The sequence below is a fragment of the Dipteris shenzhenensis genome, chromosome 8, assembly GCF_047967505.1.
Source record: "Dipteris shenzhenensis isolate YYH24624 ecotype China chromosome 8, Dip_SZ_1.0, whole genome shotgun sequence".
In the NCBI taxonomy this organism is placed as follows: domain Eukaryota; kingdom Viridiplantae; phylum Streptophyta; class Polypodiopsida; order Gleicheniales; family Dipteridaceae; genus Dipteris; species Dipteris shenzhenensis.
Window position 1 is genome coordinate 32,941,532 of NC_141603.1, and position 16,613 is coordinate 32,958,144.

The following is a 16,613-nucleotide window of genomic DNA, read 5'->3' on the forward strand; positions in this document are numbered from 1 at the left end:
AAGCAAAAGATCACGAGGGCCTATATACTGAATTCATTGCATGTGGAATAAATACCTTGGCCCCAATCTTAGCTAAGCTTTTCAACGAAGAGGCTTCTCACGCACTTGGACCCTTAATACCATCACCCCCATCCACAAGGCTGGAGATCCCATGAGCCCGGATTATGATTGGGCATGTCATCTCCAAGATCGAGTTGATACAACACGATTTATTTTCAATTTGTGCAACAAAGATTCAATCAAGTCATTCCTAAAAGATCTCCATTTGTAAGGATTTCCAAAGGGCAACCAAAATGGGCACATATAAACTCCTTGAGAAATGATGCCACCGTTGTTGCTTTGTTGTTGAGAGTAGCTTTTGCTTCTGCCTGTCTAGTTGCATAATCAGTCGCAACTAATATATAATACTTCCCTTCTGAAGAACGAGGAAGGGGACCAACAAAATCCAAACCCCACCTCTCAAATGGACCATATGTTGGAATGGGATTCAAGGGCCCAAGAACCAATTGCTTGCGTCCATATGCTTGGCATACCTCACAACTTCGGCACCACTCATGGACATCTTTGTTGAGTCGGGGCCAATAATACCCTGTGTTAAGGATCTTTCGAGTAGTGCTAGCTGAAGCAAAGTGACCTGAACATTCATGACATAGCTCCAAGGATTGTATAGAACATCCCCAAGGATTGTATAAGGACGGGCCTTCCTTATGAGCCTCTGCTTTTGTTGAGGGGTCAATCCATGAGGAAAATATCCTTCATCCAAGTAATATTGAACATCTTGGAGCTCTGGCCAACCTGTATCTGTCAATGCAAGAGTAGCTTCAATCAAAGATATGCATCAGTTTTGACACAGAGGTTATCCCGTCATAGAGCTTCGAGGACTCAGAGCCGTGGGATAGGCATACTTCCGAATAGATCACGTGACCATGGATCTTATACTTACACTCCACATATTCCCTTCCAATACATTGTTGAGGCCCCCTCGATCTTGCTCACATATATCGAGGTGAACCAGGTCATTCGAGAGGATCTCTTACAATTACACACATTTAGGACTTGGTTGGCACTTCATGAGCTCCCTGTGAAGCTAATCTTTTACAGATACCTATGGATTTCAGCAGAGGGCTTCATTGATATGCTTGGATACACACAGATCCACCTCCCCCAATTCTTGAGGATATCGATGGGATAGTTCCACGTCTCATCACATCGACTCCGTATTGAGAGTGGTCGCACAGAGGCCATACCCAAAAAGGGTCGGATCTGCACCCTCTGCGATCACTAGGAGATTGAGTCAAAGGAGCACTTGGCTTTTAGATGCCTTGTGTACTATGAGATCAGTGGTTGCTATCACTGCTACTTCAAGGATGATTTCGGACCCCTATCCAGTCTTCCTTTCATATATCAAATCATGATGCATGTCTTTCTCTCCAAGTTTCTAAGACATTTGGATAAAGATCTAATTGTAAAGTTGGGATCGCTTGGCCATAATCCCACTGCAAAGTGTCTAGGACCATGTGTGAGCATGCCTGTCAATGATATTGGAAGGGTCATCACTTGGCTAAGTGATTTAGGAACTGGAGCCACTCGTGGCATGCATGTCAAGTTTTGGTCCATTTTGTCATGAATGATACATAGATATTTTGTTGGATAGAGCTCTGAGTACATCCTCCAAGCATAGTAAACATTTTGGCAAGTTATTTGCTGCAACATATGTGTCCTTTCTTGCAGCGAGACTCAAGCACTGCTTTTTCCTATCACGGATTGGGCAATAGGACAAGGCAATGGAGGTTACCCTTCTTCTCCTTTAGTATCTACATCGATAGTAGAGGCCGGTCGAGAGGCAGGACCAAATCTGGGCAAGGATGTCACATGGCAATTGTTGCTTCAGTCAATGCTGCTCTCGTGGAGGGCCTTGGGTATGACGAGGTGGGACATGCCATTGCTGCAAGACAAGAGGCCTGTAGATGATTGCCCATTGCTATCATGCGGCTCAAAGATACGGTTGTGCTCACTCAAGATTGTTGCTAGGACATGGAGGGTTTGGTGAGCACTGAGTATTCACCTGGGTCTGGTCACCTAGCTGACAGATAGGTGGCATGCCTATTTGGATGATCTCCTGGCCTACTTGATAGTTGGAGAGAGCATCATTAGTCTGGATATCTAGGATTCGCTGCCTCCTTCCCATCGGTGCTTAGAGTGGGGCTAGCGTATGGGAGATTGTTGTGAGTTCCGTTTGGAATAGTTGGACCAACACATTTCGGCCTAGTGATGGGGGGGTAGTAGGTTAGTCCTATGGCTACCCTTGTCAACATCTGGCATGACATCATTTGCACACTGCCAGCCGTATGGACGCAGGGCACTAGGAAAACCACTGAGAAGTAAGAGCATTTATGCAAGGCCTGGCCTACAAAGTATCCTCTACTCCTTCACGGACTGAGGAATCCATTGGTTTTATAGGCCTCCACTCTAGGTACTTGAGATGGAACCCCGAGAAACAAGCTCAATTAATGCCTTACAGATAGCTGAGGCTTTTGTACAAATTTCAAACTTTAATAAAAGCTAATTTTCTATGGCAAAAAAGGAACAACTCACAGAATATCTAATATCAACTATCATATCATCTAATTACATGTTTCATATTTGTTCAACCAGCATGATTAAGAACCCAAATATATCAATAAATATAATGATATAGTGGCAAGGTTTGTTGGGTCACGTCTCTATCACCGGGCTTCTTCAAAACAACATTTTCAAATGTTTTTCCCCCCAATGTCAATTCTAGCTCATAAGTACTCATGTTATCAGAGTTGAATGTCCCTCTAAAATTGTGGAGAAAATCTTCTAATGTGGAAAGCTTGTAATTGGAAATTTTGCAGGAAAATATATTTATTGTGGATGGTTTTGAGTGGGATATCAGCTCTACTAGAGTCAGGTTTGTACATCTTAATGAGAGTTTATGCATTAAATAAATGTTTCTTATGATGCATTTGTATCCCATGCTAGGTTCTTGTACTAGTGTTAGTTTTGCTAATAAAGCATTGGTATGATGAAACCATACAGAGGACTGAGGAAAAAATACTACCCAGTTTTAAAAGTGTTTGAGAAAAAACCTAAAGACAAGGGATTTGATGTGCACTATTTAACGTTGTGTCAGAGATCAAGTGCTCACTGTAGCACCTGTATGCCGCGGAAAAACAAACGTCATAACAGCAGAAAGAACTTGATCAAATACTCGTCTATTCATCCACTGATGTGGAAAAACAAACTTCATAACAACAGAAAGAACTTCATAAGATAGTCAGTCTATTCATCTGCTGATGTGGGACCAGGAGTAGCTCAAGGGTGAGTACAAAAGCTCCAACTGTTGCTAGGTAAAGCATAGCTAAGTGTGGCTCACCAAAGACTGAGGGAAGAAGAAGACTGCTGCTACTTGTATATGCTTATGCGTTCCTCACAATGAGGGATTTGGAGGGACATGCAAAGGGGCAAATGCCTCCTTTATATAGGGAAGGCCAGCCCTAAACCTGGCCGACTAGGTTCAGTCAACCAGGCTGTAATAAGAGCCGACCAGATCCAGGATGAACCATCCAGGTTCAGCCAACAGATTATGCCGACTTGGGCTCAGCCAACCTGGTCAAAGGTTTGGCTCGATCAGCAAGTCAGATATGCTGACACTATCAGATCTGCTGAATGCAACAGTCAATTGTACATGCCTTTCAAGTGCATGATCCTGCTGCAGGTCTGATCTAGGTCTGATCTAGGTCTGCTCCTGCGAATGGCTGCAAAACTGCAACCCTAATCTGGTGCCAATCGCCTCTGTCTGATGTCTGTAGCAGCTGCTAATCTTTGCCTACTCTACTTAACCCTATAGATCTACTGCCCTTTTATCCTCCTCATATAGGGGATCACGTGGGGTCAGCAATCTTTAACATCCTCTCTCACTGACTCATTGCCCTCAAGTGTTAAATGGCATCCTTCATCTTATCACAAGAAAGAGCTTGGGTGAATAGGTCAGCAGCGTTTTCTTTTTTGGGCAATAGATCGACTTGACCTGTAGAACCTCCATGGCTTGAAGGATTTATTTGAGCTATAACGACTCACATAATACCATGCAGGCTGCTCTGTATTCCGTCAAAGTGTGACCATTGGCTGCTTCGTACTGAGCCAAGAAATGATTCCTGACCCTAGCAAGAAAAGTAGCCAGTTGTGGAATGTTGAGTGTTCCTGTTATGTCCATAACTGGACTAACTAGGGCCTAACTGAGATTGGATTTTCTAGAATGAAGGCCAGGCTATCCTATGATCTTGGATTTGATCTAGAGTTATGGCGTAGTCTTGCGAGCGGAGGGTATTGCCATGATCTGGAGGATGGCGTGACAATGTAGATGTGCCAAAAGGTGTCTGCCAATCATGAAGCAATCGAGTAGAAAGGGACACCCAGGAATGCGGCCATGTAGATGTCCAAAAATAACACCTGATATAGCAAGAATCCAATGGCCAAAAACATCAGTAAGAATTGAGACAATCAGACAAGAGAGCATAAGTGTCCATAGCTGACGCTGGCGGCTGCTCCAAAAAAGTAAGCGTGCGTGCACACACACACATTTTTTCTTGGGGGTGAAATCCATTTGTTATTATATTACAAGGAACAGTCCCAAGGAAAGGGACAAACAGCTACAAACATAAGAAGATGTCATTATATGACAAGAAGGCAGGATAATCTAGATCTCCCGCATGTAGACAATCATGAAATGATTGTCATAGAGATGCTCGGAAGAACTCATATTTAGCCAGAGAGGGATCACGAAAGACGCAATGATTGCGGTCTTTCCATAGGGTCCAAAGTGCCCAATAATGTACCCAATAAAATAGAAGATCATTCCCTGCCTCACATGATGAAAACCAAGCAGCCAGAATTTCTTGCCAAAGCAAGCACTAGGGAAACGAGCCTGAAGCCTCTGCTGCAGCAAAAGCAGGAAATCATGAGACTCTGGGCAATGCCAAAATAGATGAGGCATACCCTGGCAGTCCAAATTTGTAAGACGATAAGTAAGCTCTGGCTTTGGTACGGGTAAAAAATATTGAAGCATGTGGGTTGAAATCACACACACACACTCTCTCTTTTTTGTTGTAAAAGGAATTTAAGCATTTACATTCATAGCTGCCCCAGAGTGGGACAGAATCACTCACACACACACGCACACCCCCCTATGTGTGTACGTGCACATGTGTGTGCATGCACATGTGCGTGAGCATGTATATTGTTATTTAAACATTCGAGTTTTTGTCCACTGGTTTGCATATAAGTATTTGCCAAAATCTAGGTTTGCCTCTATTATGCAGGTTCAAATTGTAGCTAGACAGCAAGTAATGAACAAATTGATAAAATTACGAGTTGTGCTTAAATGAGGAGTGGGTAGTGGATTTAATAAATGAAACCTTACAAGGAAACGATACCAAGATGTTCTACTAGGCCCTACGATGATTTGATCACATGCAATCTAAAATTACTTTTGAGGTCCTAGTATATAAGTAGTAGTAGCAAAACATCACAAATTGTCACTCAAGACTATGGTCTCATGCTTGGTGCTCATCCGTGTTCAGCCTCTCAAGCTCATCTACACTCAAGCTCTCAATTCGGTTGATGAGTTATGAATCATATAATATGCAATATATCAGCTCTCAACTGCATTCAGATCTATAGTATGTACTGAGTGTTAAATTTATCTGGCCTCATCCCTCATGGATCAAGGCATTTTACATTTTAATAGTGCATGCTGATCAATGATGGCAAGTTTATTATCCTGACTATCATCAAGCTCTCAAATAGATTCCATTCCACTGTGTAGAATAGTTCACTTAATAGAAGAGTTCAGTGCCTCAACTTTCGAACCCCTTCACAAATGTAGAAAACCACTGCAATTGATTGGCCAGCCATGCTAGCTCCACTTCCACATTGAAACCATGCAATGCCTAATGGACTTCATGCTTTTGTTAGCTGCCACGAACCAATCAGAGCACACCAATCACAGTGCACCTAAATCAAGAGGCCCGGTTCTCCATAGCTCCCACATGATTAACCATGCCCCCCAATGAGGATTTGCCAACATTCCCCTCCAAAAGCGAAAGGGGGGGGGGCAGATCAATCAACAATACAATGAAAGATTATCGTGGATTCTCAACACTCTGGCCACCCATAAAGGGCCAGACCAAACAGGAAATTCTACTGTCAAACACAGGATAATTGAGCCAAACAAATAACTCGAACAGTCACCAAAAATGATATACTCACTAAGAGTCAAGATCATAACAAAACTACTGCACACCCACTAAGAGCCAGAGCAGTCCTAAAACACTATTGAAGTTCTAAAATGCTCCATCCGGTTCATTCATATCAGCTGCAACAATGATAAGCGGCTCCAAAGATCACAATATTGTGCACCGATTGAAAATCGAAGAAAGGCTTCACGCCAAAAGCACAACGTCCAATCGTCATTTGAAAACTTTCATCTGCAACTGCAATAAAAATCATGAACTCTGTCGATGCGAAAAATCTCCAATCTTCTGCGCCAACTCAAGATTAAAAATCTCTGACAAAAATAGTGTGGCTTGTTGAATTGATTTACTTAACAGAGAACGACCCCAGTTCTTTTGCCAAGTTTCTTCCATCAACCGCAGGCCTCGATATGTATACTACAACCACAAATCTATGTCTCCATTCAAACAAGTTGAGTGCCTTCAGCTAAGGAGGGTACCGCTGCACGAGAACCAAAACCACAAGCCTCTTGCTCAGAGCTCTGACTTCCAAGGTCATAGATTCTCCACTATTCACAGATATTCTCAAAATTTCAAAAACCTCTAGAGCCAGACGTTTAAACTCTCAACATCTCACAGATCCTCAGGTCCTCTAGAATCAGGCACTCTGATGCCAATTGTTGGATTAATTGACAAGTAGCCCTATCGGAATAACCAATTGAATCTTGCATAAAATAATAGTTACAGTCCGCTCTCTCTCTCTCTCTCTCGCAAATTCATACACAACATATGCTCATCTTTTGCAATTAGAATCTCACATGGAAAACAAAAGGATCTCATATAATTCTCAGGAGGGACAAGCTCCAAAAACATAAACCATCGACTACTGCTGATGCCTACAGGCCTTGTCGCAGTTCACATGTGATACGACTCAATGCAAACTCGACTAAGGACTACCTACAGGGAGCTGCCCTACTCCAACACTTGACACCCAAGACTACGCTGAAGGAGATAACTCTCGTAAGAGTAGCTCTCACACACAAGCTCGCGGCCTGGACAAAAAGAAGATTCCACTGTGTAGAATAGTTCACTTCATAGAAGACTTCACCACCTTTTGCCCAAAAAAAAAAAAAAAAAGACTTCACCACCTCCCCTTCACGCATGTAGAAAGCCGCTGTAATTTGATTGGCCAGCCATGCTAGGTCCACTTCCACATCAAGACGCCAAATGGACTTCATACTATTGTTAGCTGCCTGAACCAATCAGAGGACACCAATCACCGTGCACCTAAATCAAGAGACCTGGTTCTCCATAACGCCCCACACGATTAACCAAGGCCCCCCAATGAGGATTTTGCCAACAAGGCACATGCAGGAATGGGAGGTGGTCATCACATCGTGCACTGCTACAGCACAATAGATTACGTAAGCAGGATTCCAGGGCCCAAATACTTAAGTGGTTTTGATACTTGCATCCACTGGTGTGATGCATTTATCTGTGTTTCAGCCTTTGCTGAATGGGATGTGTTTTGCAAATAGGTCCACAATCAGCATTCTCTGATCGCATGTTAGCAGGACTGAAGAAGAAAAGAAAAGATTTTAAAGACTTTGCCTTGTGAGATATATGGCAAGGAGGAACTACCATTTTTTTCTATGATAAGAGAACATTTGTTACTATTGTTACTAAGCCACTCTTAGTGTTTCAAATTTCCACAGAAAACTAGAAAATCAGCTTTCTGCAAGTGGACCCAACATCACTAATGGCACCACTTTTAGGCATTAAAAGACATAAGAAAAGTGGACCCAACATCAGTAATGGCACCATTTTCAGGCATTAAAAGATCTATCATTCCAACTCAAAATGTAGAAAGATTTAGACCTGTCACTCATAATCAAGATCTAGAGAAGATTGTTTGTGCTGTTGCATGAATAACCCCTGGAGCTAGGGTGCCTTGAAAATACAAGGTTGAAGATATTCCAGTCTGGAAACCTAGTGATCAAGCTCTGCTCTGTTGACAACCCCGTTGTCCCTCCAAAATATCTCGTCAATTGGGGCTGCAAGCAAGAGCAATTGCGAATGCTACTATTGCTACTTAAAAGTTGCTACTTACACTAAACACACTATTCATATTAGATGATACTCTTAAAAGTCGCTAATGATATCAAACTCACTGTTCATCATGGTTAATAGCTTAAGTGCTATTTGTTTCAGTACTAATGATATTAATCATCCTACCAGCCGAGGAGAACCCTAACCTGTGGAAGCATGGACAACAGCAATGAAGAAGAGGAGATTCCGGTTATTGGGAGGAAGGAATCTTCTTTTGGAAAAAGATCATTGCTGGCTCAAATGGTGACCTGCTAGAACATCCAGTGCACCATCGAAGCAAGAAGGGGGTAGCTAAAGCAAAGCACTCAACATGGACAAAATGAACCAGCAACAGAGACCAAGAGTGCTTGACCAGCTCTCTGAGAGGAACAAATCAGAAGCCATGTAGGCATAATGCCAGGAGGTATGGGCTAAAAAAGAGCGGTAAACAAAACGCAAAGCAGGATGCATTAAGTGGGAATACGGATGGAACGAATTGAACGAACAAAAGTATAAGAAAGGGGTAATGGTTCCCATGAGTGCAAGACATGTAAGCATCTCAAGAATGAGAGAGTGGTGAACACTTGAACTTAAAAGCAGTATAAGGTGATGGCACACCATTAAACAAAAGTACTGATGCATGCCTGTTGGTCTGTGATGGGGCAACCTCCTAGCTGCTGCTTGCAATCAGAAAAACCAGGACTTTATTATTTTCTGTCCCGAGCTGCTTTCAATAATACGACCTCCTATCTCGAGTCTCAAATGCACATTCGATTCTGCCAAAACTGCTGACGCTGAATTACAGCATGCTTAGCATGAGCACAAAAATGGTAAATGCAGCGTTTGATCACAAGTATGGAAGAGAAGCTAAAGAGGAGGGGAGAGAAAGAGGGGAGGAGGGTGCCACCAAGCTGGGGCCATCCAGGCATCCAAGATGGCCAGCGTAGTGCACGCTAGTTGCAAATAGAAAGACATCACAAAGAGGAATTTGTGACAGCATTGACCAGTGATGTAGAGCAATGTCAATTTATCTTTGATCCTTAACAGTAGTTAATAAAATGCACTACTCAAAAGGTCCTCAACTTGGCATCTCATTTCTTCTTGTTGAGGCTGTGTGAGACAGGTAAGGAAATCACTCTGACAGTATCTCAAGGAGTTAGTGTTGACTGACTACTGCTTTGGAAACAGGGTTGACTTCAACAGCATACTTATGAAAAATCAAACAGGCATGGACACTTTGTCAGAGAATCTTCGTTTCAGTATAATTTCCCATAGAAATAGTTTCTCTTTACTCCAGCCTGGATCTCCACCGGATGTCAGCGATGTCGGATCTTTGTCTTTTTGCCAAAGCATGCCAAGGATCACATATGACCCCTCAAGATTTGCAATAAGAAAATTTTCTTAGTCCAGATAGCCTAGGAGCTTGAGTCTCAATTTTCCCACATATGGAACCATTGTCTTATGTCGTGAGGTAAAGGTTTCTTTAGTACTTCATGGGTTTTTGGGTCTTTAGTTCCTATTTCAAAAAACATATTCTATAAATTGCACCTTCCAGTGCTCCTCCAATTGAAATGTTCGCTTCCTTGAGCTCTCCGACATGTGTCTCAATTTCAAAAAGCCTCAAATTGAATTCATACTCTATTAGTAAGAATAGTAAGTACAATTGAGTTCTCATGCACCCCCCAAGCTATGAGTAGCTCCAATGCCTTGTCATATTTTTCAAGGGAAGCTTGTTAGTGCAAAAAACCTTGGCCAACTCATTCATTGGTTATTGGCTAAAAGTATGGAACTCCATATTCCTTAAGAGCTTCCTAATGGTTCCTTCTTCTCATTGAAAATGACATTCTAGTGTAGTATTATGCCACTAGCTAAAAGCAGTAAGGTATTCCATGGCAAAGTTATCTTGGCAAGGTTGCACCTAGGGGGACCTATAACATCGAGCCTTAACACCTTATGAACTGTGTTGGTATTTATCCGTTAATTCTAAGATACGGTCACACACCTCAAAACCCTTACCCAATGTGGATGCACCAAATTAGAGGCTATCTAGCGATACCACGTTTTGGTGCTCAAAGAGATGTGTAGGCAAAGGTGTGCACTTGGTAATTATCCCAATTACCTTATAGGTGCTAACCCAAATAGCCTAGGCCAGTTGGGTCACCTAACTAGATTTCAACCCCAAAGTTACCAATGGGTTGGATAGCGAGTCTCCAAACCCATATAATATACATTCAATTCAATAAGAAAATTTTAAATTAATTTTAGAAAAACAAATACTTGAAAAGGATATCTTTTCTATCTAGTTCATGACATAATTCTATAACAAATATAATTATATGCATCACACTCTTGCAACCTCAAGTTATATTTATGAGTTGTCAATATTTTATTGAAGTGAAGGCTCTTTGGTGCAATACTTATGTTATGTCATTTGTTGAAGGCAACAACAGAATGTTATTAATAGGTTGAGATACGTGTTTTAATAGATGAATTATGTTTATTGTAGAACTTAACAATTAATTGGATGCAGTCAATTGATTGAGACTTGTTTAGCATTTTATGTCATTTTTTGGGTAGGGAAAACTTGGTAAAGGGCATCTCAGTGGAGCATTTGACACCACCTGGTGTTATGAACTACACCGTACAATGTTAATGCTCATTAGGTGGGTGGCAGATTATACAACATTGTGACTGCAGTTAGCATATGAGAGGTTTCTATACTTAAATCAGATTCATAACAATATCTCTAGCAGTTCAAGCCCACTAGCCAAAAACCAATCTCACACGTGTGCATGTGCACATGCATGCACGCGCGTACACACTTTTTTTTTGTGAAATCTTTAATTGATTATATTATATAAGTGGCAACCTGAAAATAAGATGCTATAATTACATCAACTAAAAATTTCAGTACATGCCAAAAAGACCTCATGATCTATGCAGCAGGTCTGCAAGCAATCAAAGAAACATTGTTGTAGAGAACGCCTAAAAAAGCCAAATAGAGAGAAAGTAGGATCACCAAAGACTTTACAATTCCTATATGTCCATAAAGTCCATAGTGTCCAGTAGCAAACCCAAACGAAGAAAAGATGAAACTATGGTCTGGATGGATGAAACCCAAATAGCTAGAACTTCCCAAACGAAACAGATGGGAATGTCGCTCGCAGGCGTTGTCGAAGCCGATCAAAAAACTCACGAGAGCATGGACAATGTCAAAACAAGTGAGGTAAAAGCAGTAAGGTATTCCATGGCAAAGTTGCTTTTAAGGGTGGATTTGGACAAAGTCCATGGGCACCCTTGTGCACTTAAATGCGGCATTAAATGTGCAATTAAATGCATAATCTTGGCGAGGTTGCACCTAGGGGGACCTATAATATTGAGCCTTTCCACCTTATGAAGCGTGTTGGTATTTATCTGTTAATTTCAAGATACGGACACACACCTCAAAACCCTTACCCAATGTGGATGCACCAAGTTAGAGGCTATCTAGCGATACCACGTTTTGGTGCTCAAAACGATGTGTAGGCAAAGGTGTGCAGTTGGTAATTATTTCAATTACATTGTAGGTGTTAACCCAAATAGCCTAGGCCAGTTGGGTCACCTAACTAGATTTCAACCCCAAAGTTACCAATGGGTGGGATAGCGAGTCTCCAAACCCATATAATATACATTCAATTCAATAAGAAAATTTTAAATTAATTTTAGAAAAACCAATACTTGAAAAGTATATCTTTTCTATCTGGTTCATGACATAATTCTATAACAAATATAATTATATGCATCACACTATTGCAACCTCGAGTTATATTTATGAGTTATCAATATTTTATTGAAGTAAAGGCTCTTTGGTGCAATACTTATGTTATGTCATTTGTTGAAGGCAACAACATAATGTTATTAATAGGTTGAGATATGTGTTTTAATAGATGAATTATGTTTATTGTAGAACTTAACAATTAATTGGATGCAGTCAATTGATTGAGACTTATTTAGCATTTTATGTCATCTTTTGGGCAGGGAAAACTTGGCAAAGGGCATCTCAGTGGAGCATTTGACACCACCTGGTGTTATGAACTACATCAAGTCAAAAGGCCTGTACAATGTTAATGCTAATTAGGTGGGTGGCAGATTATACAACATTGTGACTGCAATTAGCATATGAGAGATTCCTATACTTAAATCAGATTCAGAACAATATCTCTAGCAGTTCAAGCCCAATAGCCAAAAACCAATCTCACACATGTGTGCATGTGCATGTGCATGCGCGCACGTACACACTTTTTTTTTGTGAAATCTTTAATTTTTTCCCTGTGGGCAAGAATATGCATATGAATATCTGTGATGTTCAATCCACCATGCATCTTGGAAGAACAAATGTGGTGCATCGAAAGCAGCCTGAGACTTTTTCTGCCATGTTTGGATCGCTAGAAGATTTTCATAAAGACAGACATGAAAGATGTAAGATCTGTCTTATTGAACATGATCAATGGCAAGTAAAATTGAATATATGCCACAAGGATGGACTGCACAATTCGAAGACGAGCGTTCAAAGGCCAAGTTGCCAGTTTTTAATACTCAAGCTTTTTTCGAAGCTTAGCCAAAATCCAATCAGTTTGTTGTCAGCGAGTGAGTTTCCACTCCAAAGGGTAACCAAGATGACGAGCAAACTGAGTAGGTGGAATGATATCCTCGGGCCATGATAGACTGTCAGTTTTTGGAATGCAAAGGGAGCAGCTTAGACTTCCGAAAATTAACATGAAGACGAGTTCCAAACCATAAACAGAGAGGGCTTGCATCAAGGCACCAAGATCATGGGGCGTATTGTTCAGAGTAAAGAAAGAATCATCAGCATAAGCTTGAGCAACCATGCTGCAATTAGCATCCAATTTCAAGCCATGAAGTGATCCTGTAGTAATAAGATGATCAATATATTAAAGCTTGTGTGGAGAGAGAGAGAGAGAGAGAGAGAGAGAGCATCCTCACCCACGTGGAGAAAATGCCCTCCGTAGAAGACCATCTTATTATATGCTGTTGCAAGGGGTTTTTATAAATGTGTGCCTTTCCATTGGTCATTGCAAATGATCTGATAAATATCTAGTTATGTGAGATTTAAGAAAGGGATATCTCATAGGCAATAAATTATTAATGGACATGTCTTGCAATTGAAACCATCTAAGGCACTTGTGTATACTTATTTATAGCAATGTTCATCCACCTCAATTGCATGTTGCATAGTTGATAATAAGATTGTCCATGGAAGTCTTTATGGGCTTATTTGTCTAGTCCAATTGTCTAACTCGATCTAGGTAAGTAATGATCTAAAATGAGGCATTCGTGTGACCTAAAGTCTCTCAAACCAATCCATTAATCCTCTTTGAGGCTAAGGGCTTGCATATAGAGCAACTACTCTAGCTAGAGTGTCAAAGAGAAATGATTTTGTGTTCGCATGTTGAAAGTGTGCTTGGATACACTCTCTCTAGTCTTCTAAGCATGCGTGTGTTATTGGTTTCATGGTGAATTTGGGGCTTGTGAAAATGCATCCTAGGTAAATATGAGATTCGATTATAGTGTGAAAGCCCTCATTGAAGCTGAGTGTCACTAGTGTTGAAGATTATAACCTTGGTTTACCTAGGTTTATCTTTACGCCTTGTTTATAAAAAACCTATAAAATTGTCAAATACATTTGTAGATCGTGTGTCATATTGGAGATCAACAATACACCTTGCAAATATGTGAATTTTTGGTTGGTTGGAGGCGAATCACCCTTATGCCTGTCATTTACAAGATCATCACTAAAATTGTGGTGGATCGAATTAAAGGATACTTACATAATGGCTTGCACAATATGGTTTTATTCCTCGTAGGCACATCACTAATAATATTGCAAAGGCCTACATGGGAATAGAATATGCTAAATATACTCAACGGGAGGTTTTATTATTGCAAGTTGACATTGCCAAAGCATTTGACACGATCAAGTGAGACTTTATTTCGCAGACTATGCATGCATTGGGCTATGGGTCGAAATTGTAGCATATCATTTATTGGCTCTACAGTGATAGCAAAGTTGCTTGCATACTGTTTGGCGATGTTTTTGAAGTGTGGACTCTTCGTTGTTCGGTTCAGCAAGGCTGTCCATTTATTGCACTTTTATTTCATAGCCACTCATCCCATGCTTCAATACATGCATCATCTCATAGCATCTGATGAGCTTCATGGTTTGGAAATTCAAGGGAGCAATACTTTGATTACTCAAGCTTATGCAGATGACTTCTTTTTACTCCTTAGAATATGGAGTAGGACCTATCTTGCCTAATAAGGTCTTATCTTTATATGGGTTGGTGACTGGTCTTCATGTTAATTTCCAAAAATCTAAGCTGTTGCCTTTGCATTCTAAAGAGTGGCATGCTCTCTTATGGTTTGGAAAAATTAATCCACCCAATCAAATAGCTCATCATTTGGGCTATCCCTTGGTTTGGTCCATTACTCATCCCCAACAAGCTAATTGGATTTTAGCAAAGATGGAAAAAAGCTTGAATATTGGAAGCTGGCAACATGGCCTCTAATGTCAGGCTACGAATTGTTCAATCTATTCTAGTGGCTTATATTTAATTTTATTTGCCTTTGATAACGTTCAGCAAGGTTGATCTTTCTTCTATTATGTCTACTGTTTTGGAAACTTTTTGGCGTTCAAAATATAGCAAGAAGAGTTTGAAAATACTTTCACTACATTATCTTTGTTCATAAAAAATGCATGAGGGATTGAATATCCTTAATATTCAGGTGCATATTCTTGCTCACAAAGGAAAGATGATGATGCAGTTTTGGCAGGGTTCTCAGCCTTGGATTGCTATGATACACCATTGGCTTTTACAACTCACGATTCCTGCTTTTGGATGTTGGTAGCCTACACAATGGGATTTTATTTTGGGTTGTATTGATGGAAGAATCAAAGGTTGCCCTTTCGTCTCTAGTATGTTACTGGATTGGAAGCATGTCCTCTCTCATTTGGAATGGCATGGTTGAGATTCCTTGCAAGGCAACTCTCTCAGAGCAAAGAGTATTCATTGGTCGAAAGCTTCTGTTCCTCCATTGGCAGTGGAAGAGCCTAGATGCTCAAATTTTCTTAGTTTAAAGGGGATCCACTCAGTTGAAGATGTCATTCGGGATGATGGATTTTTCCTTCCTTTTCCTTTGGTTGCTGTAAAATTTAGTCGTGGTATGCATTACAGATCCATTTGGCAGACTATTACTGGCATGCTTGAGCCTTTTCAATCCATAATACCTTTGGAACTTCAAGACCATCTTTAAGACTGGACTCTTTCTTCTTTAGGATCATCTTTACGTCCTCTACGGTTGTCACATATTACAGTCTCTTCACTATTTAACGTGCTTTTGCCTCCACCATGGGTTTTTCACAAGCTGAATTAGATTTGGCAAATGAATCGCACAGCAAAGTGGTGGCATAAGAGATTGAGACAAATTTGGATTTTTAAAATTCCACTTCGACAACAGGTCTTCTTGTGACAAAGTTTTGTTGGGAGTTTTTTGATCTGGACAACTTTTGGTACGTAGGAATATTGCTCCAGCTGCTTGTCGTAGATGTTTCGCTCCACGAGAGTCGGTGTCCCATCTTCTTTGGCATTGCTTCCATACTCGTGATTTTTTAAGTTTCCTTGGGCAGCGCTTACGAACTCGATTTCCAAATCAAATCATACCTTTGAAAAGTCTTTCTGAATCTTTGGGATACACCTACCTAGACAGGGTTTGATTTATTTTTGTTTGGGTTTGCTATTGGGCAATTTGGGCTCTATGGAAGGATAGAAATCATAGAGTCTTTAGTGATTCTACTTTTTCACTTTTTCCTTTCTTTAGGTACTCTTTGGAGCAATCCTTCTATAATTGTTTGTAGACTAAGTATATAGATCATGATGTATATCTATCCTATGATGAGGTTTTCTCTTGATGTATTTTCATCATCCTATTCTAGGATGGTAATTCTATAATATAAAGCTACTCAAATTTTTATCCCAAAAAAATGTGTGTGTGTGTGTGTGTGTGTGTGTGTGTGTGTGTGTGTGAGAGAGAGAGAGAGAGAGACTAGATTCCCAAAGGGTTTCTCATTGCCTCTAAAGCATGTTAGAAATTCATGGTATGCTCTACTCCAGTTAGGTTGTTGAGTGCATGTGGGTGCTGCGAGATAGCCATGCAGTGTGATGTCGATAGGATGTTACCTATAATGGTCGAAGAGCGTGAGGACCTTGTGTC

General features: G+C 40.7%; 1 protein-coding gene across 9 annotated transcripts in view; it reads left to right on the plus strand.

Moving 5' to 3' along the window:
• The window catches only part of NMNAT (nicotinate/nicotinamide mononucleotide adenyltransferase), a 68,676-nt gene extending 53,074 nt beyond the window's left edge, over nucleotides 1-15,602 (plus strand). For 5 of the 9 annotated variants that reach the window (XM_087378050.1, XM_087378053.1, XM_087378055.1 and 2 more), the window contains 2 exons: nucleotides 2,880-2,935; nucleotides 12,363-12,717. In XM_087378050.1, coding sequence (XP_087234176.1) covers nucleotides 2,880-2,935; nucleotides 12,363-12,462 — 156 coding nt within the window. In that variant the 3' untranslated portion in view covers nucleotides 12,463-12,717. Of the gene's footprint in view, nucleotides 1-2,879; nucleotides 2,936-8,495; nucleotides 8,926-10,922; nucleotides 11,124-12,362; nucleotides 12,718-15,128 lie in introns of those variants that run through there. The other 4 variants (XM_087378056.1, XM_087378057.1, XM_087378054.1 and 1 more) reach the window with 4 other exon arrangements.
• The last annotated feature ends 1,011 nt before the right edge of the window (nucleotides 15,603-16,613 follow it).